Raw genomic sequence first — 27235 nt, 5'->3', positions numbered from 1 at the left:
CCTCCCTGATGGTTGATGTAAGCTACAGTCGTGATGTTGTCCGACTGAAACCTGATGAACCCCCGAGTTGTTAATTGGGGCCAAGCCAGAAGGGCATTGAGAACTGCTCTCAATTCCAGAATGTTTATTGGAAGGAGACTCTCCTCCTGATTCCATAGTCCCTGAGCCTTCAGAGAATTCCAGACAGCGCCCCAACCTAGTAGGCTGGCGTCTGTTGTTACAATTGTCCAGTCTGGCCTGCTGAATGGCATCCCCCTGGACAGGTGTGGCCGATAAAGCCACCATAGAAGAGAATTTCTGGTCTCTTGATTCAGATTCAGAGTAGGGGACAAATCTGAGTAATCCCCATTCCACTGACTTAGCATGCACAATTGCAGCGGTCTGAGGTGTAGGCGTGCAAAAGGTACTATGTCCATTGCCGCTACCATTAAGCCGATCACCTCCATGCATTGAGCTACTGACGGGTGTTGAATGGAATGAAGGACACGGCATGCATTTTGAAGCTTTGTTAACCTGTCTTCTGTCAGGTAAATCTTCATTTCCACAGAATCTATAAGAGTCCCCAAGAATGGAACTCTTGTGAGAGGAAAAAGAGAACTCTTCTTTTCGTTCACTTTCCATCCATGCGACCTTAGAAATGCCAGAACTAACTCTGTATGAGACTTGGCAGTCTGAAAGCTTGAAGCTTGTATTAGAATGTCGTCTAGGTACGGAGCTACCGAAATCCCTCGCGGTCTTAGTACCGCCAGAAGGGCACCCAGAACCTTTGTGAAGATTCTTGGAGCCGTAGCCAATCCGAATGGAAGAGCTACAAACTGGTAGTGCCTGTCTAAGAAGGCAAACCTTAGATACCGGTGATGATCTTTGTGGATCGGTATGTGAAGGTAAGCATCTTTTAAATCCACTGTGGTCATGTACTGACCCTTTTGGATCATGGGTAAGATTGTCCGAATAGTTTCCATTTTGAAGGATGGAACTCTTAGGAATTTGTTTAGAATCTTTAAATCTAAGATTGGCCTGAAAGTTCCCTTTTTTTTTTTGGGAACCACAAACAGGTTTGAGTAGAACCCTTGTCCTTGTTCCGACCGCGGAACCGGATGGATCACTCCCATTAATAACAGGTCTTGTACACAGCGTAGAAACGCCTCTTTCTTTATCTGGTTTGTTGACAACCTTGACAGATGAAATCTCCCTCTTGGGGGAGATAATTTGAAGTCTAGAAGGTATCCCTGAGATATGATCTCTAGTGCCCAGGGATCCTGAACATCTCTTGCCCAGGCCTGGGCGAAGAGAGAAAGTCTGCCCCCCACTAGATCCGGTCCCGGATCGGGGGCTCTCGATTCATGCTGTCTTTGGGGCAGCAGCAGGTTTCCTGGCCTGCTTGCTCTTGTTCCAGGACTGGTTAGGCTTCCAGCCTTGCCTGTAACGAGCAACAGTTCCCTCCTGTTTTGGTGCAGTGGAGGTTGATGCTGCTCCTGTTTTGAAATTCCGAAAGGGACGAAAATTAGACTGTCTAGCCTTAGCTTTGGCTTTGTCTTGAGGTAGGGCGTGGCCCTTACCTCCTGTAATGTCAGCGATAATTTCTTTCAAACCGGGCCCAAATAAAGACTGCCCCTTGAAAGGTATATTAAGTAATTTGGACTTAGAAGTAACATCGGCTGACCAGGATTTTAGCCACAGCGCCCTACGTGCCTGTATGGCGAATCCTGAGTTCTTAGCCGTAAGTTTGGTTAAATGTACTACGGCCTCCGAAATGAATGAATTAGCTAGTTTAAGGACTCTAAGCCTGTCCGTAATGTCGTCTAGCGTAGATGAACTAAGGTTCTCTTCCAGAGACTCAATCCAAAATGCTGCCGCAGCCGTAATCGGCGCGATACATGCAAGGGGTTGCAATATAAAACCTTGTTGAACAAACATTTTCTTAAGGTAACCCTCTAATTTTTTATCCATTGGATCTGAAAAGGCACAGCTATCCTCCACCGGGATAGTGGTACGCTTAGCTAAAGTAGAAACTGCTCCCTCCACCTTAGGGACCGTTTGCCATAAGTCCCGAGTGGTGGCGTCTATTGGAAACATCTTTCTAAATATTGGAGGGGGTGAGAACGGCACACCGGGTCTATCCCACTCCTTAGTAACAATTTCAGTTAGTCTCTTAGGTATAGGAAAAACGTCAGTACTCGCCGGTACCGCAAAGTATTTATCCAACCTACACAGTTTCTCTGGTATTGCAACGGTGTTACAATCATTAAGAGCTGCTAAGACCTCCCCTAGTAATACACGGAGGTTTTCCAATTTAAATTTAAAATTTGAAATATCTGAATCCAATCTGTTTGGATCAGAACCGTCACCCACAGAATGAAGCTCTCCGTCCTCATGCTCTGCGAGCTGTGACGCAGTATCAGACATGGCCCTAGTATTGTCAGCGCACTCTGTTCTCACCCCAGAGTGATCACGCTTGCCTCTTAGTTCTGGTAATTTAGACAAAACTTCAGTCATAACAGTAGCCATATCTTGTAATGTTATCTGTAATGGCCGCCCAGATGTACTAGGCGCCATAATATCACGCACCTCCCGGGCGGGAGATGCAGGTACTGCCGCGTGAGGCGAGTTAGTCGGCATAACTCTCCCCTCGCTGTTTGGTGAAATTTGTTCACATTGTACAGATTGACTTTTATTTAAAGTAGCATCAATACAGTTAGTACATAAATTTCTATTGGGCTCCACCTTGGCATTGGAACAAATGACACAGATATCTTCCTCTGAGTCAGACATGTTTAACACACTAGCAAAAAAACTTACAACTTGGTTATAATCTTTTTTAGCAAAAACGTACTGTGCCTCAAAGAGGTACTAAACGATTAAATGACAGTTGAAATAATGAACTGAAAAACAGTTATAGCATCAAACTTTAAAACAACACAACTTTTAGCAAAGGTTTGTTCCCATTAGTAAAATAACAATAATTAAATTTGACATAAAAAATACAAAGCAACGTTTTTATTCACAGTCACTATAAGAATTCTCACAGCTCTGCTGAGAGAATTTACCTCCCTTCAAAGAAGTTTGAAGACCCCTGAGATCTGTCAGAGATGAACCGGATCATGCAGGAAATATAAAAGTAACTGACTGGAATTTTTTGATGCGTAGCAAAGAGCGCCAAAAACGGCCCCTCCCTCTCCCACACAGCAGTGAAGAGAAACGAAACTGTCACAAATAAAAGCAAAAAAGGCTGCCAAGTGGAAAATAATGCCCATTAATATTTATTCACACAGTACCTCAGCAATGTAAACGATTCTACATTCCAGCAAAAACGTTTAACATGATAAATAGTTATTAAAAGGATTAGTGACCTTCAACAGAGTAGTTCCGGTGAAATACCATCCCCAGAATACTGAAGTGTATACATACATGTCATTTTAACGGTATGGCAGGATTTTCTCATCAATTCCATTCAGAAAATAAAAACTGCTACATACCTCAATGCAGATTCATCTGCCCGCTGTCCCCTGATCTGAAGCCTTTACCTCCCTCAGATGGCCGAGAACAGCAATATGATCTTAACAACTCCGGTTAAAATCATAGTAAAAAACTCTGGCAGATTCTTCCTCAAACTCTGCCAGAGAAGTAATAACACGCTCCGGTGCTATTGTAAAATAACAAACTTTTGATTGAAGTCATAAAAACTAAGTATAATCACCATAGTCCTCTCACACATCCTATCTAGTCGTTGGGTGCAAGAGAATGACTGGGACTGACGTAGAGGGGAGGAGCTATATGCAGCTCTGCTGGGTGAATCCTCTTGCATTTCCTGTTGGGGAGGAGTTATATCCCAGAAGTAATGATGACCCGTGGACTGATCACACATAACAGAAGAAAGGTAAGTTTTTTGTCACAACAGGAGTGAAATGTAAATTTTGGTGAATTAAAGTGCCCCTGTTTTTAATCAAAGTTTTAAAAACCGGGCACTTAAACATCAAAATTTACATTCACTTTAAGTGTCTTTTTTATAATATTTCTTGGTGCAATCCGCCCAAAAAAGGCACATTATTATGATGTTGCAAGTAGAAAGTCAGCCATTTTCTGCACATTTTTCCCCAATTTAAAATGATTACGTAATGCAAAAATCTCAAAATTTGTTAGTGTGTGTTATTTTTGTACTAATGTCTCTTGCTTACTATGTGTTTTACCCCAGTAAAGGGGTTAAAAATGTAACCTAGTCCCACTTGGAAACCACAACACACTGCAGCTCCTAAGCATAACCCGGCTATAGAACCATTTAGGAGCAGCAATGTGTTTTTACCTCATACACAGTATTTCAGATATGTGTTTAACGCCTAGCTAACACATGTAGCATGTAACACTAGTGCAAAACAAATTAGAGCACTTTTTCGCATTAGAATTAACATTGAGTCCCATGAAAAGCCTACTGATATGTATGCATTGTATGTATGAATGAGTGTGAATACCTTTCTAATTGAGTAATGTTATGTTTCACAAAGCACTTTGTATCAAATGTCCCATTTAAAATAATCACAGTGAAGGACATTAACTCATCACCTTGATTTTGCTACCGGTAATGTATTTTATAAAATTAAAAACAGGCATCCCTCCACTATCCTGAGGCTAACATCTTTGAAACTACCAAATGAGGTATATCAGAGAAAGTAAACAACTAGTCAGGTTGGCTAAAGCATTAATAATATTTGGGAGAAATTGTCCATTTCTTATCACTTCAAATTAAAACTTGCAAACAGAATGATAATTATTGTAAAGAACACTGGTATCCCAAAAACTTTATTCTATTCAGTAGTGTATATATATATATATATATATATATATATATATATATATATATATATATATATACACACATATACACACACACACACACATTCATTTACGGCTCAGAATTATATGTCAGTTTCTGCTACCAAGTGCTCTGCAGGATCCCATAAATTTGCTTAATAGGTAAAAACTATTATACCAATTGGTGTATGGGCGTTTGCACGACACATCTGCCTTTCTAGTGACTTGCAGTGCATGATGTGTCATGGGATATATGACTAACAATGTGCCAATTCAGATCATATGTCAATAATTTGACTATTTTGGTGAAGATATCCGCTAAGTGTGCAAAATATTTTAATTGAATCCTAATATTTCTTTGTTGGAATGAATGCGGATTTGTGGAGAAAACTGTACCGTACCAAGCTAAATTCTTAAACTGGCAAATGTTTAACAAAAAATCCATAAAAAGGGATAAGCAAATGACTAAGTAAATTTGCCATAAAGTTTCATTAACAATCAAACTAAGCCCTTACAGAATTGAGGTTTTATTTACACCTCTAAGTAGGATCCTTATCTTAAACAATGGAAAATGAATACATGTTAATAGTGCAATCACAATATAATAGAAAATCCTTCAGTTCTGGAATCATCTTCATAACTCTGGAACTTATTCAACATGCTGTGAGGCCTAAGGTCTGCGAAGAACATTTTAAACGCCATTAAGAAGTTTTTCAACTAATAATGGAAAACGCTCAACAGCATGTAGAAGATGCTCTCTTGACCGGCTTTACAGGGATCTAAGATGTTGCTCAAGCACAGTAGAATATATAAATATGCAAATGAAAAATGTGTAGCTGCTGCAGTCCTAGATTAGGGTGCCCTCTTGTGTAAGGTATTAAGCCCTCCTGTGTCCATGTTAGTGCATGTACATTGGCTTGGAAGATTTCTTCTTCTTCTGATCGTCTTTCTGCTTCTGCTTCTTTCTCTTGCTTCCTTCTTTATGTCCTAAGAAAACATGGCCAGTAAAAAAACAATTCTCCATAGAGTTTTGCATTACATTTTTTTTATTCCACCCTCTAATCCCAACAAAGCTTCAACAGCAGGGCTTGACAAATGTATTTGAAAGATAGGACCAACCCACAAAAGTAGTCAGCAATATATTTTTAGGTGGACAGACCATATTGTATATGTAGATGTATATAAAAGAATACAGAAAGTTAGCAGCCAGAACTAGAGTTTTAGGAGCCCTGGCTCCCTGACTATGTCAAGCCCTGTCTACAGAATAGTTTACATAGTTCACGTATGCATTTATACACACAAATACACTGCTAAATGAAAGCACAAAATATAGTGTATGTATAAAGTAAAATGATGCAGTGTTAATCAGATAAAGCTTAGATTGTACAGTTATTACCATACTGTCATTTTTTTTATTTTTTTTTTTAAAGGAGTCTGGCAATTAAAAGGAACAGTAAACAACTTGAGATTTTTATAAAAAAATGTTTAGGTATGCATAATGAAACAACTTTGCAAAATATATTAATGTAATTTAGCTTTGACCTTGAAATGCACTCTGCCAATTTAACTCTGCTACATATCTATCCCTAATTGGCTTTTTATTGATAACAGATGCCAAACAATTCACTTTATACTAACTATGACTGTGGCTAGCTTTGTTGTCTGCAGATTAAAGCCCAGATTGGCTCTTCCAAACAAGGTAAATGGGAGGGGGGAGTTTGAAAATAACTGCACTAAAAAAGGATGTTAAAGGGACAGTCAAGTCCAAAAAAAACTTTCATGATTTAAATAGGGCACGTAAATTTTAAACAACCTTCCAATTTACTTTGTATTACCAATTTTGCTTTGTTCTATTTGTATTCTTAGTTGAAAGCTAAACCTAGGAAGTTCATATGCTAATTTCTTAGACCTTGAAGACTGCCTCTACTCTGAATGCATTTTGACCACTAGAGGGCATTAGTCAATGTGTTTCATATAGATAACATTGAGCTCATGCACATGAAGTGACCTAAGAGTGAGCACTGATTGGCTAAAATGCAAGTCTGTCAAAAGAACTGAAATAAGGGGGCAGTCAGCATTAACTTAGATACAAGGTAATAACAGAGGTAAAACGTGTATTATTATAACTGTGTTGGTAATGCAATGGTTTATGTAATAAAGGGATTATCTATCTTTTAAAACAACTAAAATTCTGGTGTTAAAGTGAAGGTAAAGTTACGCTATTTGCTATCAACTATTATACTCAATGAATGAAATAAATATAAGTTTAATTCTTCATCCCCCCCCCCCCCGATATCTAAACAAAGTTATAAGCTTTATAAACTAAATTTTTAATCATCATATATGAAGCCCGTTTTTTTTTTTACACAGCAGTCACGATTTTATTTCAACCAGTTGAAAATTAGGCCGTCACTCTATGTCATACACCCACTAAATAACTGAGCATGCGCAATTTTCTTATTCGGAATGCTCGCTCCCGTAACCGCTTTGATTCACAATAGTAGATGCTGAATCTTGTGACGTTGTTTCGCACATGCGCTAAATTCATTACAAGGTGACGTTGGCATTTGCACATGCGCAAAGCTGGTCTCACAGGAGTGAGCCTTGAGTTGTGACGTAGGGAGCGGGTGGGACCGCTCTCTAGTCTAAGGCGATATTGAAGCAGGAAGTGGGAGATGGGAGGAGCAAAGAACAGTAAGAGATATTTTTAAAACATTGCAATCTCTTACTAACAGTTATATTGAAGGTTTAAAAAGTTAGCGACTAAGCTAAACATCGGATAGGCTTCATAGAAAGTGCAAGATATTATCTAAAATTTACCATCACTTTAACTGTCCCTTTAATTTGTTTTAAACACATTAGCACCTTTCTTATGTTACTCTATAGTATATATGTGCATTTGTATCCTTCGTGAGGATCCAAATGCAGAAGTAGGCAGCCGTTTGTGCAGTTTGGATCTTTTCGTAGCCGGTTTGATTCTAGCTATGAAAAGATCCGTACGGCACGAGCGGCCACCTACTTCCGCATTTGGATCCTCCCGAAGGATCCAAATGCACATCTCTATTCTATAGCAACCCAACATGACAGCTGCTCACTTGACTGACAGTGGTTACTGTAAACTAGCTCAGCCTTGCACTATGGAAAGTAACTGTCTGTAATATTAGAGTAAGCTCACAATCATGTGATCTAAATTTAGTTACCAAGCCTATTTATACATTAGAGATGTGCACAGGTTATAGCACATTACGGTAAATATGTCACTGCGCCTTTACATTTATACATGAATAACTCAGATATTCCAGAGGAATAACTAGCAAAGCCAATTTAAAAATACAAACTGTACACTTTCTCTAAAAAGTGGAAACTAAACTAATAATGTAACAATAAAATAAAAAATATATTTTTTCCAAGAAGTTGGGAGCAGGGAAAATTAACAAATGAATCATGTATTAGGCAATGTAATAGCCAACTAGCAGGATTTAAACTGAATTAAAACTTTGCAAAAAATTTAAATGGTCACATTTTTCAACAACAAAATAAATGATAAATTTAATAATACTTTTCAATATTAGTATTTACCTTAAAGGGACAGTCAAGTCCAAAAAAACTTTATGATTCAAAATAGGGCATGTAATTTTAAACAACTTTACAATTAACTTTTATCACCAATTTTGCTTTGTTCTCTTGGTATTCTTAGTTGAAAGCTAAACCTAGGAGGTTCATATGCTAATTTCTAAACCCTTGAAGGCTGCCTCTAATCTAAATACATTTGACAGTTTTTTACCACTAGAGGTTGTTAGTTCATGTGTTTCATATAGACAACATTGAGCTCATGCACGTGAAGTTACCTAGGAGTCAGCACTGATTGGCTAAAATGCAAGTCTGACAAAACAACTGAAATAAGGGGGCAGTCTGCTGAGGCTTAGATACAAGGTAATTACAGAGGTAAAACCTGTATTATTATAACAGTGTTGGTTATGCAAAACTGAGGAATGGGTAAAAGGGATTATCTTTTTAAACAACAAAAAAATCTGGTATTGACTGTCCCTTTAAAAACCAACTTGAGCTTGGTATGGGATGTTTATCTGTTTAATTTTATTATATTGGCATTATAATTTGTTCTATTTATTGTACATGGACTATTTCTAGGTTCAATTTGCACATTTACAAAAGCAAACAGGGCCCTGCAAGGCTAGAGAATACATTAAATACATTAAATTATTATGTTTGTTCTCTCAAATACTATAACCATGAATGGTGTTTTGTATTTAAGACCTTAAAGGGAAACCACATTTTTTTTAATAATTTAATTTTTCAACATTCAGAAAAAAGTGTAAAATAAAACAAAAAATAACAACTTTCCAAATATTATCAAAATGACTTCTTTCTCTTGGCATCCTTTGTTGAAAAACAGGTAGATAGGCTTGGCATGTGTAAGGAGCACTATATGGCAGCAGTTTGGAAAGAATGCTATTAACAATGTTATACATTTGCAAAATCACTAGATGACAGCAACATTTGAATAAACTGCTGTGCACACTAGCTACCTAGGTATGCTCTTAAACAAAGAAAACCATGAAAACCGAACAAATTTCATGATAGAAGTAAATTGGAAACTTTTTTAAAGTGTATACTTTGCCTGATACATGAAAAAAAGGAAATTTATGCTTACCTGATAAATTGATTTCTTTTACGATATGCCGAGTCCACAGGTTTCATCCTTACTTGTGGGATATTATCCTCCTGCTAACAGGAAGTGGCAAAGAGCACCACAGCAGAGCTGTTACATAGCTCCTCCCCTAACTCATCCCCCCAATCATTCGACCAAAGGTATAGGAAGAGAAAGGAAAAGCTGAAAGGTGCAGAGGTGACTGTAGTTTTGAAAAAATAAATCCTGTCTTAAAATGACAGGGTGGGCCTTGGACTCTGCATATCGTAAAAGAAATCAATTTATCAGGTAAGCATAAATTTCCTTTTCTTTTACAAGATATAACGAGTCCACTGGTTTCATCCTTAGGACACGGATGAAAGGGAGGGACAAGACAGGAACCTAAACGGAAGGCACCACTGCTTGAAGAACCTTTCTCCCAAAAATAGCCTCAGAAGAAGCAAAAGTATCAAATTTGGAAAATTTGGAAAAACTATGAAGGGAGGACCAAGTCGCAGCCTTACAAATCTGTTTAACAGAAGCATCGTTTTTAAAAGCCCATGTGGAAGCCACAGCTCTAGTAGAATGAGCCGTAATTTTTTCAGGAGGCTGCTGTCCAGCAGTCTCATATGCTAGGCGGATGATGCTTTTCAGCCAAAAAGAGAGAGAGGTAGTAGTAGCTTTTTGACTCTTACGTTTTCCAGAATAAACTACAAAAAGAGAGGATGTTTGTCTGAAATCCTTGGTCGCTTGTAAGTAAAACTTTAAAGCACGGACCACATCAAAGTTATGTAATAGACGTTCCTTCTTAGAAGGATTAGGACACAAGGAAGGAACAACAATTTCCTGATTAATATTCTTATTTGAAACAACCTTAGGAAGGAATCCAGGTTTAGTACGTAAAACCACCTTATCAGAATGGAATATAAGATAAGGCGAATCACATTGTAAAGCAGAAAGCTCAGAAACTCTTCGAGCAGAAGAGATAGCAACTAAAAATAAAACTTTCCAAGATAACAGTTTAATATCTATGGAATGCATGGGTTCAAATGGAATCCCTTAAAGAACCTTAAGAACTAAGTTCAGACTCCAAGGTGGAGCAACAGATTTAAACACAGGCTTGATTCTGATTAAAGCCTGACAAAAAGACTGAACGTCTGGGACATCCGCCAGACGTTTGTGTAATAAAATTGACAAAGCAGAAATTTGTCCTTTTAGAGAACTAGCAGATAATCCTTTTTCCAATCCTTCTTGGAGAAAAGACAAGATCCTAGGAATCCTAATCTTACTCCATGAGTAACCTTTGGATTCACACCAGTAAAGATATTTACGCCATATTTTATGGTAAATCTTTCTAGTGACAGGCTTGTGAGCCTGAATCAGAGTATCAATGACCGACTCAGAGAATCCCCGCTTAGATAAGATCAAGCGTTCAATCTCCAGGCAGTCAGCTGCAGAGAATTTAGATTTGGATGTTGGAACGGCCCTTGAATTAGAAGGTCCTGTCTCAATGGTAGTCTCTGAGGTGGCAGAGAAGACATGTCCACCAGATCCGCATACCAAGTCCTGCGAGGCCATGCAGGCGCTATTAGAATTACTGAAGCTCTCTCCTGTTTGATTCTTGCAATCACACGAGGCAGGAGAGGAAATGGTGGAAACACATAAGCCAGGTTGAACGACCAAGGTACTGCTAGAGCATCTATCAGTACAGCCTGGGGATCCCTTGACCTGGACCCGTAGCGTGGAAGTTTGGCATTCTGTCGAGATGCCATCAGATCTAATTCCGGTGTGCCCCATTGATGAATCAACGATGCAAACACCTCCGGATGGAGTTCCCACTCCCCCGGATAAAAAGTCTGACGACTTAGAAAATCCGCCTCCCAGTTCTCTACTCCTGGGATATAGATTGCTGATAGATGGCAAGAGTGAATCTCTGCGCATCGGATTATCTTTGATACCTCTATCATCGCAAGAGAACTTCTTGTTCCCCCCTGATGATGGATATATGCTACAGTCGTGACATTGTCCGACTGGAATCTTATGAACTTGGTCAGTGCCAACTGAGGCCACGCCTGAAGTGCATTGAATATTGCTCTCAGTTCCAGAATATTGATTTGCAACAGACTCTGTCGGAGTCCAAGTTCCCTGAGCCTTCAGGGAATTCCAGACTGCACCCCAGCCCAAGAGGCTGGCGTCCGTTGTCACTATAACCCATGATGGTCTGCGGAAGCACATTCCTTGGGACAGATGATCCTGTGACAACCACCAAAGAAGAGAGTCTCTGGTCTCTTGATCCAGATTTATCTGAGGAGATAAATTTGCATAATCCCCATTCCACTGTCCACAAACGGAACTATGTCCATCGCTGCTACCATTAATCCAATGACCTCCATACACTGTGCCACTGATGGAAGAGGAATAAACTGAAGAGCTCGGCAAGTATTTAGAATTTTTGATTGTCTGACCTCCGTCAGAAAAAATTTCATGTCTACCGAGTCTATCAGAGTTCCCAAGAACAGAACTCTCGTTCGTGGAACAAGTGAACTCTTTTCTATATTCACTTTCCAACCGTGAGTTCTTAGAAAGGACAGCACAATGTCCGTGTGAGATTTGGTCAGATGATAAGTTGACGCCTGAACCAAAATATCGTCCAGATAGGGCATTACTGCTATGCCCCGCGGCCTGAGGACAGCCAGAAGGGACCCTAGCACCTTTGTGAAGATTCTTGGAGCTGTGGCCAATCCAAAGGGAAGGGCCACGAACTGATAATGATTTTCCAGAAAGGCAAACCTTAGAAACTGATGATGATCTTTGTGGATAGGAATGTGAAGATACGCATCCTTCAGGTCCACGGTGGTCATGTATTGACCCCTCCTGGATCATTGGTAAGATTGTTTGAATAGTCTCCATCTTGATCGATGGGACCCTGAGAAATTTGTTCAGGAATTTTAAATCCAAAGTAGGTCTGAAAGTTCCCTCTTTTTTTGGAACCACGAAAAGGTATGAGTAAAACCCCTGTCCCAGTTTTGGAACTGCACAAATTACTCCCATGGAATAGAGGTCTTTTACACAATGTAAGAACGCCTCTCTTTTTGTCTGGTATACAGACAAACGTGAAAGATGAAATCTCCCTCTTGGGGGAAATTTTTTTAATTCCAGTTGATACGCCTGGGTCACAATTTCTAATGCCCAGGGATCATGCACATCCCTTGCCCAAGCCTGAGCAAAGAGAGAAAGTCTGCCCCCTACTAGATCTGGTCCCGGATCAGGGTCTGCCCTTTCATGCTGTCTTGGTAGAAGCAGCGGGCTTTTTGGTTTGTTTACCCTTATTCCATATCTGATTAGGTCTCCAGACAGACTTGGATTGAGCAAAATTTCCTTCCTGCTTATTGGTGGAAGAGGATGCAGAGGGTACTCCTTTGAAATTTCGAAAGGAATGAAAATGATTTTGTTTACCCTTCCTAAGAGGTTTATCTTGAGGTAGGGCATGGGCTTTAACTCCAGTAATGTCCGTAATGATTTCCTTCAATTCAGGGTCAGAGTTTTACCCTTGAAAGGAAAAGTTAACAGTTTAGACTTTGATGATACATCAGCAGACCACGATTTTAACCATAGCGCCCTGCGCGCCAATATTGCAAAACCTGCATTTTTTGCTGCTAATTTAGTAATATGAAAAACAGCATCAGTGATAAAAGAATTAGCTAATTTGAGAGCTTTAATTCTGTCTAAAATGTTGTCTAGGGGCGTCTCTACTTTCAGAGACTCTTCAAGGGCGTCAAACCAAAAAGCCGCCGCCGTAGTTACTGGAATAATGCAGGCAGCAGGTTGTAACAAGAAACCCTGGTGAATAAATAATTTCTTTAGAAGACCCTCTAATTTTTTATCCATAGGGTCTTTGAAAGCACAACTATCTTCAATAGGTATAGTTGTACGCTTAGCTAGAGTAGATATTGTTCCCTCCACCTTAGGGACCGTTTGCCAAGAGTCCTTAATGGTATCTGATATGGGAAACATTTTCTTAAAATTAGGAGGGGGAGAGAACGGTATACCTGGTCTATCCCATTCCTTTCTAACAATTTCCGAAATTCTTTTAAGAATCGGAAAAACATCAGTGTAAGTAGGAACTTCTAGATATTTATCCATCTTACACAATTTTTCTGGAGGAATTGTAATGGGTTCACAATCATCCAGAGATGCTAGGACCTCCCTGAGTAACATACGAAGGTGTTCAAGATTAAATTTAAAGGACGTTAAGTCCGAATCTGTCTGAGGTAAAATATCTTCTGAATCTGAAATTTCACCTTCAGACAATAATTCCCTAACCCCCAATTCAGAGCATTGTGAGGGTACATCGGAAATAGTTAATAAAGCATTAGAGGGTTCAGTATTTACATAAATACCTGGCGTACTGCGTTTACCCTGCAAAACTGGCAGTTTAGAAAATACCTCATTGAGAGTAGTTGACATAACTGTAGCTATATCTTGCAAAGTAAAAGAATTAGACGCACTAGATGTACTAGGTGTCACTTGTGTGGGTGTTAAAAGTTGGGACACTTGAGGAAAATGACATGGCATATCCTGATTCTCTTCAGACTGAGAATCATCCTTAGACACAATTTCATTTCCTAAAATATGTTCCTTACATTGTAAGGCTCTATCAGTACAAGAGGTACACAAAGTAAGAGGGGGTTCCACAATGGCTTCTAAACATATAGAACAATGAGTTTCCTCAATGTCAGACATGTTGAACAAAGTAGTAATAACCACAACAGTTGGTAAATAGTTTATTAACAAAAAACGATTTTGCAAAAAAACGAGTACTGTGCCTTTAAGAAATAAAAGCACACATTTTTTCCTCAAATATGCTTCAAAACGTCTATGAGCATTTAAAAACCTATGTATGGATGTATAATTTTTCCAAAAATTATTGCATTCACATGCAAATATTGAATTTACTCTCTACAGGAACATCAAATAAGAAAAATAAGAAAATTTTCTAAATAATGACCCCTGCACCTCGCCACAGCTCTGCTGTGGCGCCTACCTGCCCCCAGAGAACTGCCAAATGAATCGACACCAATCCGGATAGTGTAAAACACAGATAGGGCCCAACCGGAGCTAATGTCTGCTGTCTCCTTCAGAGTAAAAAGCGCAACTGAGGCGCGAAAACAGGCCCCGCCCACAATGGACGTCGCACTTAGAAATTCAAATACCGCATGGGAAGCGGTTATAAACAGTTAAGTGGTCCCCAAACAGTTTTATAATAAAATAAATAAATTTCTTTTACTTTTGTGTCATAAGTTTATGAATAAACGGTCCCAGTGTCAATTATATTGCAATAAAGAAGAAAAAAAAACACTCAGTAGGACAGTAACTCCCCTTTACAATTAGGACTACTGCTTACCCTGTTCCTTATAAGGAACTAAATACAGCCAATTCTGATATACAAGGTTTCCTCAGAACAATTAGGCTGACACATACCTCAAATGCTGCTTAATGCATGAGACCGTCCTCCACACTGAAAAGTTTCCTTCATATTACCTTCAGATTTGTGGGAACCATAACTGACCCTAGTAACTGCTGCTAAGATCATCGATTTCAGGGACAAATCTTCTTCCATATCCTCCCTGATTAAAATAGTACTCAACGGTACCATTTAAAATAAAAAATATCTTGATTGGAGAAATTAAAACTATTATTTTGTCACCAATATCACTTTACCCTTCCTATTACTCGTATAGGCAAAGAGAATGACTGGGGGGAGGAGTTAGGGGAGGAGCTATGTAACAGCTCTGCTGTGGTGCTCTTTGCCACTTCCTGTTAGCAGGAGGATAATATCCCACAAGTAAGGATGAAACCCGTGGACTCGGCATATTAATTTAATTTCTCTCATGGTGGTGAGAGTCCACAAGCCATTACTTCTGGGATTCAACTCCTGGAGACTGGGAGGAGGCACATTCCCAAAGCCCTAAGAGCACTTAATCCCCTCCCACCTCTCTGTTATACTAGTTTGATGTATAGCCAAGAAAGGAGAAGTAGAAAGGTAGGAAAGGACAAAGCAGGGAAAATGAGGTGCAAACTGAAACTTCTGTCAAAAAAGAAATTATGAAAAATGAATGAAAATGGACAGGTTTCGTGGACTCTCACCACCATGAAAGATATTAATTTCCCTGGTTAGCATACATTTTATTTCTTTCATGAGAAACCTCATTTTTGAAAGCCCAGAAAGGAAAACTGATCTAGTAAAATGGGCTGTAATGGGTTTTTGGGGGAAAACTTTCCTGCCTCCAAGTAAACCTTGTGATTCAAGTTTTAGCCAAGAAGTTAAAGTAACAGTTGTGGTCTACTGGCTTTTGCTTGGACCTGAGAAAAGAGTTAATAAATTAGAGGATTGTCTGAAATCTATTGTTGCTTGTGAATGGAAATCTAATGTGCTCCCTACATCAAAATTATGCAGAAGCTTTTCTTTAAATTTCGTGATTAGTTAATGAATTAATTGATGTTATCAGAATAAACCCCCTTTGGTAAAAAGTCAAAACCAGACAAGTAGGTACACAAGGAAGAGCAGACAATTCAGAAACGTTTGTGGCAGAAGATATTACTAAAATAAATAAAACTTTCCAAGACAGAAGCTGAATGTCCAAACTATGCATAGCATCAAAAGGAGAGACACACAAAACTCTTATAACCAAATGAAGGTTTATAGAAGCAGAGAATGGCTTAAACTTGTCTTATGCCAACTAAAGCTTGAACAAAGTTCTAAAATGTCAGAAGTTTTGCAATTTTCTTGTGGTATAAAATGGAAAGTTTTGAAATCTGACCTTTTCAAGAGCTAACAGAAACCCTTATCAAAGCCCTCTTGTAAAAACTCTAGGAATTCTGAAGAAATGCCAGCTGAAGTGTTTTTCACACTAGGAAAAAAAACAAAAACTTTCCAAATCTTACAATAGATTGTAATAGACTTTCTGTCCTGAATTAAGGAGACAACCTCTGCATCAGAAAAAAAATCTGTCTTAAAAATAGGTATTCAATCTCCAAGTCTTCAAGATGAGAGACTCAAGACCTTGATGATAGAAGGGACCTGGACAGGAGATCACAACAAAGGAAGAGACTGCGGAGGACAAATAGACATCTGTACCAGATAAGCGAAAATAATTCTGCATGGCCAAGCTGGAGCAATCAGAATTACTGAAGAGAGCTTGTGATTGATCCGAGCTATCACTGCAGGAGAACAGATGTAGGAAAGAGAAAAGCAAGATAAAATGAACAGGGTGCTACTAGAGCATCAATAAATTCCACTTGTGGATCCATGGATCTTGCAATATATCTGAAGTTGGTTTTCAAACAAGAAGCCATCAGGACTATCACTGGAAGACCCCATTGATCTACAATCTGGTTGAAGACATCCAGAATAATTCCATGGATGAATAGATTAGCGACTGGGATAGTCTGAGATTGTTCTTTGCCCAAGTTAAATCCATCACAAGGAAACTACGAGTTCCCACTTTCCCCATTGATGATTGATATAGTCCAAAGCTATGACATTATATGAAAGGAAACACAGATAAGTCTCTACTTTCAGGAGAGGCCAGCTCTGAAAGGCCATGAAGAGTTCTAGAATATTTAGTTGCTACCTTGCCACTTGAGGAGACCAAATCACTTGTGCCTTCTGGACCCCCATACTGCAACACAAACCGAGAGACTTGCGTCTGTTGTGACTGTTGTCCAGTTTGGGTTTATGAAAGACCCCAAGAGCAATGGATTGATGAATTATCCACCAAGACAGAGACTGTGAGAAAACTGAGTATAGCCCTATCGCCATGGATGCAGCATGTACAGTTGAGGTCACATATGAAATTGAACAAATGGAATGGCATCTGACGCAGCAATCATCAGACGTAACATGTCCCTGCATAGAACTACTGTAAGGTTGGAAACTGACTGAAATCTTGAAAACATTGTCTGTAATTTAGATTTCCTCTGATATGATAAAGCAAGTCTCATTGATAATAAATCTATGACGACTTGTAGGAAAGAAACTTCGGTCTGAGAAAAAAATACTCCTGGAAACATTGGATTATTCAACCATGTTTCCGAAGAAACAACAAAAGAATGTTGGTATGAGACTTTGCTAAAAGGTAAAGATGGCGCTTGTACCATGATATCATTCAGGTATGGAGCTACCAAAATTATAGCTATTATAGACAAAAGAGTTCCTTTGTAAAAAATCTGGGAGCAATAACCAGACCAAATGGTAAAGCAACAACTTGAAAATGTTTGTCCTGGAACCAAAACTCAGGAACTGGTAATGTCCTTCGAGAATAGGAATATGAAGATAAGCATTTTTCAATGTCCTTGCTTAACAAGGGGAAGAAAAGGCTGAAATGTTTCCATTTTACAGGAAAGAACCCTAAGAAACTTGTACAAAGTGTTCAATCCAGAACAGATCTGAAAGCTCCCTCTTTTATAGGAACAATAAAAAGGTTGGAATTAAAACCCTGGTCTTGTTCTGATATAAGAACTAGTACTATCACTCCCATATGTTCTAGATCCTCAACACACTGGAAAAAGACTTGAGTCTTTACAGAGTCCTTTGGAACATGGGACAGAAAAAAAAACTTCCCCTAGGAAGCCTTGATCTGAAATCCACTCTGTATTCATGAGAAACTTTGTTTAGAACCCAAGGCTCTTGAACAGACTGTGACCATGCCTTCCAAAAAGGTGTAATTTGCCCATTACAAGAAAAAGAATCTGTATAGCAGCTGCCCATTAATGCTGACTTTAAAGAAAAAGAAGGCTTATTTGACCATTTATAAATCACTGGTAAGACCTCACCTTGAGTATGGAGTGCAGTTTTGGGGAACGATCGCAAAAAAACTAATTATGCTTAGCAGATAATTAATTTCCTTCTGTATAAGGAGAGTCCACGGCTTCATTCCTTACTGTTGGGAAATACTGATCCTGGCCACCAGGAGGAGGCAAAGACACCCCAGCCAAAGGCTTAAATACCTCTCCCACTTCCCTTATCCCCCAGTCATTCTGCCGAGGGAACAAGGAATAGTAGGAGAAATATCAGGGTGAAAAAATAAAAAGATGCCCCACATAGAAAAAGGGTGGGGAGCTGTAGACTCTTTCCAACGGAAATGCCAACCTAGATCCTAAAGATGACAACGCATCTCAGAACCCACTCCCAACCGGGCCAGCCCAAGCATTGGTAGGTCTTGAAAACATAACAGAAAAACCCCAACACCAGCTCAAAAACGAGTGGAAGAATGACCACAGCCATCCCAACAGAGCACGAGTGCCAACCCGACTCCTTAGAAAAAAAGACGACAAGGCCGTAGACCCAAAGAAATCTAACAAAAGGTCCACCACAGTCTTGACACAGAGCCAGCAAGACTCCAGATGGAACAGTTAACTCTCAGTTCCAACCTCCTGAATCCAAGAGAATCCCTAGAAAAAAGGACCACACATCCATAAGAAGGAGAATAAGCCCCCCACCCTAAGAAAAAGGATGGGGCCAAAAAGGCAGAGCACCTGCCCACAAGACACAAAGCCACAGGCTAAAGGAGAGATCAATCTCCAACGCAGATGAACTTGGAAGGAACCCTACTAAGGAATTAGCTTGCTAACACACATCCAATGTGCAATAGCTGCAGCAGAGACACTGCAAACCCATTCGCCTGCAGAGCAGTGAATCCATAAGGTTACCACAGCAAGCTGACTAAGGGAAACCGACCATAAAGGCGTAAGTCCAGCCCAATGAGTATCAGCAGACAACCTGGCCAACCAGGTCAATTAGTCCAAGTAAAAGGACATAGCCCAAGTTCCCAGGAACTGGGGAACCCCGAACCAGCCCTAGAGCCTAAAAGTCTGGCAACAACTCCACAAAGGAAAACACTGAGCAAAGCCTCAGCAACCAGAAGCACCAGGGAGAAAACATATCCGAGCCCCCAATTGTTTAAACAAACAGTATCCGAGAATTTAACACCCCGCCTGATATAAAAAACCAGACCAGATATCAATGCAATATCCAGATCAACCCAGATAACGAGATAACTCGCATGTCCCGACCCAAGGAATAGACCACCCCTTGCCAAAGTCCAATGCTCCAAAGGACCCAAGGCGTTAAAAGTCGTACGACGACACTAGAACCCATAGACTCTCAAACAGCCGCAGGACAACAAGTAAGGGGATACCCCAAGGCCAAAATCACTCGAGCAAAGGCTGGTCTCTGCATCACCTCCATACAATCATAGAGAGAAAAGGGCGCAAAACATCAACAGCTCCAAGCAGTGCCCAAGGAGACCATGCCCAGTGCCCCCAACAGGGAATGACCATATCCCGGAGGGGAACCCCGGTCCCTAAAAGGAGACCCAACTCACATGGAGACAAAAGAGGAAGACCAAAAGGTCTCATAAAACAGCTAGACAGTATACAGTCAATGTGCAATAGCTGCAGCTGGTCACATTCTGCAACCCATCCTCTGCAAGGCAGCTGAACTACCCAATAAACTACTAGCTGCTGAGAACCAAGTCCAGAAGGACAATTCCCAGGGCCTCAAAAGAAAAAAAGGCCAAACCGCCCAACTCAGCGGCAAGAGGGCGCAAGCCCACCAACCCTCAACTACATGGGAAGGAGCTCTAGGGTCTGACAACCCCAGACACAAGAGAGAGAGATGCTGTGGAACTCCACTGACCCAGTCATCCAAATTGAAGGCTATAAGGACTGAGACAATCCTTCCTGCCTCACGGACCCACCAGTCCTCTAGAATGCTTAGTTGAACACAGGATAACATGAGCACTCTGCGCCTTTACCAGACCAGCCAAGCAGAGCGGTGCCATGTGTCCGAACAGCTACCAGACAGAACTGAACCCAAACAGGACCAGCCTGCAATCCAGTTCCCAACCGTCAAGCCGCATAAATCCTCCCACAGAGGGGAAGAAGGAAAACAGACAGGACATCCTATCGGATGAAAATAAAATACAAGGCAACCCAAAGGGTTAACGCCCAAAAAGAAACCGGCCTACCCAGGAGCAGCCAAACGGAGCCCTGATCTTCCAAAAAAACTGGAAAAGATCTTAATACATGGACAATCAGGAGATAACATCATCCCCACATGTCTAATGAGGTGCGTCATTCGAAGAGCAGACTGAGTATTCCCATATCATTTAAGGATAGGGTCGTTCAATAACTGAAAAAACATGTCTGCAACAAAAGGCACAACACTTAGGGACAGTCGCACCCGCAGGGAACTGTACAGTCCAAGGTGGAATACCCAGGACAACAGGAGCAGGGAAGGGAAGGCACCACCCTGTCCTCAAACTCTATTCAATTTAGGAAATAAAGGTTCATCAGGCAATATGACCTCTGGAACCCCTAAATTTGCAAAAAACTTCCTTTAGAAGAAGCGCAAATTCCTAAAACTAAAGTCTGGTTCCTCCGCCGCTGGAGGTTGAGAGGCAGCAGACTCCACCCCAGAAAGTTCATACTCTGAAGTCTCAGAAAGAGCTTCATCCTCGGATAACCCTATCAGTTAAATCCAAAAATTATTTGATGTACCCCGGGAAGGAGAGCAATATGTAACCTTTCACTTAGCAGGGCGAGGTAAAGCATTAAGGCCGCAGACACCGCCGTCTGAACTGCGCAGAAACATCTGGAGAAAAAAAGCCCCCTCCAGATGGAGGATCCGCAATGCTACGGGAAAACTGCATTTGCACCTCACAGGTGGACGGCTCCGTGGTATCAAACATGTTTGATATTATCACATTATCAAGGCATATGGAACATAATTGAGAGGGAGAACTAGGGCCTCCTCACCATATAAACAGGAATTACTCTTTAGGAATAGAGGGAGTGCCCTCTAAAGTAACAGAATCCTCCATCGCTAGTGCAATAACCGGAGAACTAGAGAAGAAAAAAAAAAACGTCACCCTTATACCCCAATGGCTGGGGCACTCACCACCTTCTATGACCCAGACAGTACAGAGATTTATGACTCCTCTCTGATAGTCCGGTCAGGAAAGAGGGAATGAATCACATAGTGCACAATGCAGGACTGTCCCTGTTATGAGAGAAAGCGTGCCAAGCTTGTAAGCTGCATGGCTATCAAAGTGAAAGTGAAACCTGTATATTCCATTACAGCCTATGAGCCTAACATCTCACACATAAAGCAGCATAAAATCAAACAAATAAGATTATTATTCCCCCCTATTCAATAATCCCCCTAAGGAGATATTAATCCTTGATTCTATAAAGATAAAAGGCGCCACACTGTGACCCCGTCTTCTGTGTTAACATTATGTAATAAAAAATGAAACAATCTTACCAGAATCTACGCCGTGGAACAGGAACATGGCCCTTCAAGTGTGACAAGGTCGTAGCATCACTCCTGACATGGACTTGAGAGAAAAAGCAGTCTGCGAAACTCGTCAAGCTGATTGCTGTAGGAGCTGTTGATATGAGTTGGGATGGTGTCGCAAAAGAGAACGCTCCCTGCATCTCCGGACTCTAACTTTCACCCAGGCCCTCACTGAGAAGCTTATAGGGCTACTTAAAACTCCTGTCCGATTGCGAAGAGTAGAACCCTCCATAATAGACAAAACAAATTCTGACACTTCTCTGCCAACTTTCCTGGGACGAAAAGCAAAGAATGACTGGGGGGATGAGTTAAGTGGGAGGAGTAATTAAGCCTTTGGCTGGGGTGTCTTTGCCTCCTCCTGGTGGCCAGGTTCTTATTTCCCAAAAGTAATAAATGCAGCTGTTGACTCTTTCCAATTAGGAAGAAAAGAGGCCCCTTGAATAATCCGATGATGGTCCAATCACCAGGACAGAGAGAGTTGAATGTTGGGATTTAAGTATATCAACTGTGATATCTGAGTATAATGCCTGCACCATTGATTCAGCATGCAAAGCTCTCATATGAAAACGAGCAGAGGATTGCGTCCGATGCTGCAGTCATAAGACCTAAAACTTTCATGCACATAGCCACTGAAGGGAATGATCGAGATGGAAGGTTTTGACAGGCAGAAACCAATTTCATTTGTCTCTTGTCTGTTAAAGACACTGAATCTATCATGGACACTGAATCTATCTGGTAACCTAAAAACATGACCCTTGTCTGAGGAATCAAGGAACTCTTTGGTAAATCGATCCTCCAACCATGTTTTTGAAGAAACAACACAAGTTGATTTGTATGAGATTCTGCTGAATGGAAAGATTGCGTCAGTACCAAGATATCGTCCAAATAAGGAAACACAGCAATACCCTGCTCTCTGATTACAGATAAAGGGCACCGAGAACCTTCGAAAAGATTCTTGGAGCTGTTTCTAGGCCAAATGGAAGAGCTTGTCTAGAAAAGAGAATCTCAGAAACCGATATCTCAGAAAGGGAAGAAGAGGTTTTCTGTTCTCTATTCTGACGAAAGGAACAAAACCAATTAGAAGCTTTAGATTTACACTTAGACTTTTTATCTTGGGGCAAAAAAAAAACTCCTTTTCCCCCCAGTAATAGTGGAAACAATAGAATCCAACTGAGAACCAAATAAATTATTACCCTGGAATGATAGAGATAGTAACCTAGATTTAGATACCATGTCAGCATTCCATTATTTGAGCCATAAAGCTCTTCTAGCTAAAATAACCAAAGACATAGATTTAACATCAATCTTGATAATATCAAAAATAGCATCACAGATGAAATGATTAGCATGTTGAAGCAAACGAACAATACTATGCAAATCAGAGTCTTTTTCCCTATGTGCTAAGCTATCCATCCAAAAAGTTGATGCAGCCGCAACATCAGCCATAGAAATGGTAGGTCTGAGAATATAGCCTGAATGTAAATAAGCTTTCCTTAGATAAGATTAAATTTTCCTATTTAAAGGATCCTTAAAAGAGGTACTATCTTCCACAGGAGTAATCACACAAGGTTTATAGACAGAATTTATAGTTTACTGGATTTATTATCAAGAGGTCCAGACTCCTCAATTGTCTACACCTGGAATGTGAAACGCTGACAGTAAACAGCTGTAGAATCTGAGATACTTCCCTCATTGCTAGGGAGCTTCTCGTTCCCCCCTGATGGTTGATGTAAGCCACCAAGGTTATATTGTCTGATTGGAATCTGATAAACCAAGATGAACCCAGAAGAGGCCAAGCCTTCAGAGCATTGATTGCTTGATGTTCCAGAGCATTGATTGCTTGATGTTCCAGAATATTGATCGGGAGGGAGCGTTCTTCCTGAGACCACAGGCCCTGTGCCTTCCTGGCACCCCAAACAGCTCCCCATCCTGATAGACTCGCGTCCGTAGTCACAATCTCCCAGGATGGTCTTAGAAAGGACAGATGATCTGGACAGAGCCACCAAGAGAGCGATTCTCTCGACCGGTTGTCCAGGGAAATCTGTTGAGACCAATCCGAATGATCACCATTCCACTGCCTCAGCATGCACAGTTTTAATGGTCTGAGACGGAATCTGGCAAAGGGAATTATGTCCATGCTGGACACCATGAGACCAATTACCTCCATACACTTAGCCACAGATGGCCTTAAGGAGGTCCAGAAGGCAAGACATTCCAAAGCTAGCTTGCAACGTGTCTGGTCTGTTAGAAATATCCTCACTGATATTGAGTCTATTATAGTACCCAGGAATTCTACCCTGGTGCTTGGAATAAGAGAACTCTTTTCTAAGTTTATCTTCCATCCATGAGCGGTAAAGTCTGATGGTAAAAGGCTCCGTTCCAGACGGAGGATCAGGCGTGCAACGAGAAGCTGCATGTGATGAGGGAGATGACTAATGGGTATGCACCTCACGGGACGGCGAGTCCTCAGATGTGGATGGCTCAGTTGTGCTAAAGGGATTAACCTTCTTAGACATAATAACCTTGTTGATGCATACGGAACATTGTTGAGAGGGCGGGCATACCAAGGCCTCCTCACAATATAGACAGATATTACTATTAGGAATAGAGGGAGTACCCTCAAGTATATCAGAATCCTCCACAGCTTGCGCTAATAACAGTAGGACACAGAATAATCTTTCTTTTTTTTTTTTTTTTTTTTTTTTTTTTTTTAACAAAAACAGCACCTTTACACTCCCAATGACTGGGGCACTCACCACCTCCTAAACCCAGGCAAACAGAGAAACGTCTTCACTGACAGCTAGCTCGGACAGGAAAGAGAAAACGATAGTGTGACCAACTACCGTTCACGTGGTGCGCTAGGAAGGACCGCCCCTATGGGAAAAAGTGCGCCAAGCTACAAGCTGCACAGCGTTCAAAGTGAAAGTAAAAACCTGTGTGTTCCATTACCGGATAACAAACAGTCTATGGAGCCCAATAAATCTCACACATAAAGCAGCATAAATTCAGAGAATCACATTTGATTAATCCCGACTGTTCAATAACCTCCATCAGGAGATATTAACCCAAGATATTAAGATAACAGGAGTCACACTGTGTCTTCAGCATTTTCAAAATATGTAAACATTGAAACAATCTTACCAGAATCCATGCTGTGGAACACAAACAGTCTCTCAAGTGTGACAGTCTTGTAGCATTGCTCCTGACATGGACTTTAATGAAGCCGTGGACTCTCCTTATATTGAGAAGGAAGAGATACTGTAGAACTAGAAAAAGTTCAGAGAAGGGCCACAAAGCTAATAAAGGGAATGGAGAATTTAAGATATGAGAAGAGGCTAGCCAAACTGGGTCTGTTTTCTTTAGAAAAAAGGCGCTTGAGAGGTGACATGATTACTTTATATAAATATATACAAGGCCCAAATACAGAGATGGCAGAAGCTAAATTGTTTGTGACAAGATTTCACAATTTAAGGTTGGAGGAAAGGAGATTTAATCTCCTGCAACAGAAACATTTTTTCACTGTAAGAGCAATAACATTGTGGAAATCATTACCAAATGAGGTAGTGAATGCCAATACCCTAGATACATTTAAAAATAGTTTGGATACATTTCTGTCTAGAAACAAAATTCATAGATATGATTGCTAGTATTAAATGGGTCAGCTTTTAGTGGGATTATTTAAGTTTAACTGGAGCTTTTTGTAAGTATTTTAGATTTGTAAAGGTTGAACTCGATGGACTTCGGTCTTTTTTCAACCTTAGCTACTAGGTTACTGTTATCTCTAAAGCCCTTATATGCCTTGTAGTGTCAGTATAGTAAATTGTCCCCTGGCTATGATGTACTATACAATATGTACCCGCTCATAGACTGCGGGCTATGTGAGTGCATAAAAATGTCCTCACTTACCTGAAGATGCACCCACTCCACCACGCTTTCCAGCTGCAGAATGATTGCGTCCAGTAGAAAGCCATCCAGTGCTGCATACATCAAAGCAGATTATCTATCCAATGAGTATATTGTCAAACCTACAGGCGGAGGCTATGGGACCGGTCCCCACAACATCTATGGCAGACTTGTGACTAACTCCTCAATGGGAGTAAGTGTGTCACTACCCATACTCCAATATCCCTTTTATTTCTCAGTAGTAGCTCTCAGAGGGGGAAAATGGGCCATAAATTGGTCGGGCTTAGGAGCCTTCTCATCAAAGAATATGGAGCAGCACACTTCTTCACCTTCCTCTTGGGAGGCAAAGATAAGACTAGCATGTCAGAGAGGTGGAAGTGAGCCTCCTCCTAATTGCCTGGAGTTGAATCCCAGGAGTAATGGCTTGTGGACTCTCAACACCTTATGAAAGAAAAAGGTGGGGTTTCAAGTCCCTTTAACGTTGTGAAAAGACCAGTGTTAAAAAGCCACCTATATATTGTCATATTAGGTCCAATAACAGATCTTAGCAGTAGATAAAACCAGCAGGTCTACTTAGTTTGCCCAAATTCCTAAGTGTAGAGTAAGCTTAATTACTTCTCGTGATACACATTACTGAATTCCTTTACTGTATGAGTCCTTACCACATATACTGGAAGTCGATTTCACAAATCTATAAAAAGTAGTGTTTACTGCAGATAAATCCTCAACCAGCTACCCCTTCAATTAGAAATAAAAATGAACCTGAGAGTTATTTAATTCCTGAATGTTTCTATCATACCTTTACTATCCTATAAGATATACATATAAAGGTCATATTTCCATTTATATCTAATATTAAGATATACTGTTATAAGTAAATCATTTGTATTCAATGATGCAAATATTTACAGTAACTCTTAGTGTACTACTAGAATACAATGGCATGCACCTGACATCTTTACGGCACTCTCCTGGCTTAATTGTATAAAGGTCATGGGACAGATGGGCTATTTAAAGGCAAAGGAAAATTGCCTGTCCATCCCTGCATACATTTCTGTATAGGTTGGTGTAAGGTTACTGCCCCAGACTGAAATTTAACAGTCTTTCCCTTATGATGCAGAATGACTAAGGAAGTGGAAGGGTATGTTATGGTATATATAGACAGCTCAGTGTGGTAAAAATAAAAAGGAGAATAGAAAGTCAACATAGATTTATCTCAGTAATACCATAATAAATAAATACATTCAACCTGTCAAACTCCTTAGTTGTTAAAGAACACATACCCCTGTAAAGACCTTGTTAATAGATATTGGACAAACTATAAAAAATAGGGTAATGAAAATACACGAAAAGCGTTAAAATGCTGTTCTAAAAATTATTTTCAAACACAATGCAATTTTCATTGTGAAGAAATAATGCAACAGGGTATTTTTTCACTCTGTAAAATGGTGAATCTACACATGAGTTATATAAGTTTGTCAAATAAAGTATCACTAGACAATGTCCAGGAATATACA

General features: G+C 40.3%; 1 protein-coding gene across 1 annotated transcript in view; it reads right to left on the bottom strand.

Moving 5' to 3' along the window:
- Nucleotides 1-5280: 5280 nt before the first annotated feature.
- Nucleotides 5281-27235, bottom strand: part of DNAJB6 (DnaJ heat shock protein family (Hsp40) member B6) — a gene marked incomplete in the record, with an annotated part of 514710 nt that continues 492755 nt past the window's right edge. The window contains 1 exon segment of the mRNA XM_053713826.1: nt 5281-5793. Within this exon segment, the coding sequence (XP_053569801.1) occupies nt 5705-5793 (89 nt within the window).

The sequence above is a fragment of the Bombina bombina genome, chromosome 5, assembly GCF_027579735.1.
Source record: "Bombina bombina isolate aBomBom1 chromosome 5, aBomBom1.pri, whole genome shotgun sequence".
Classification (NCBI taxonomy): Eukaryota; Metazoa; Chordata; class Amphibia; order Anura; family Bombinatoridae; genus Bombina; species Bombina bombina.
Note: the sequence above shows the minus strand (reverse complement) of the source record. Positions and strands in the feature narration are given on the sequence as shown.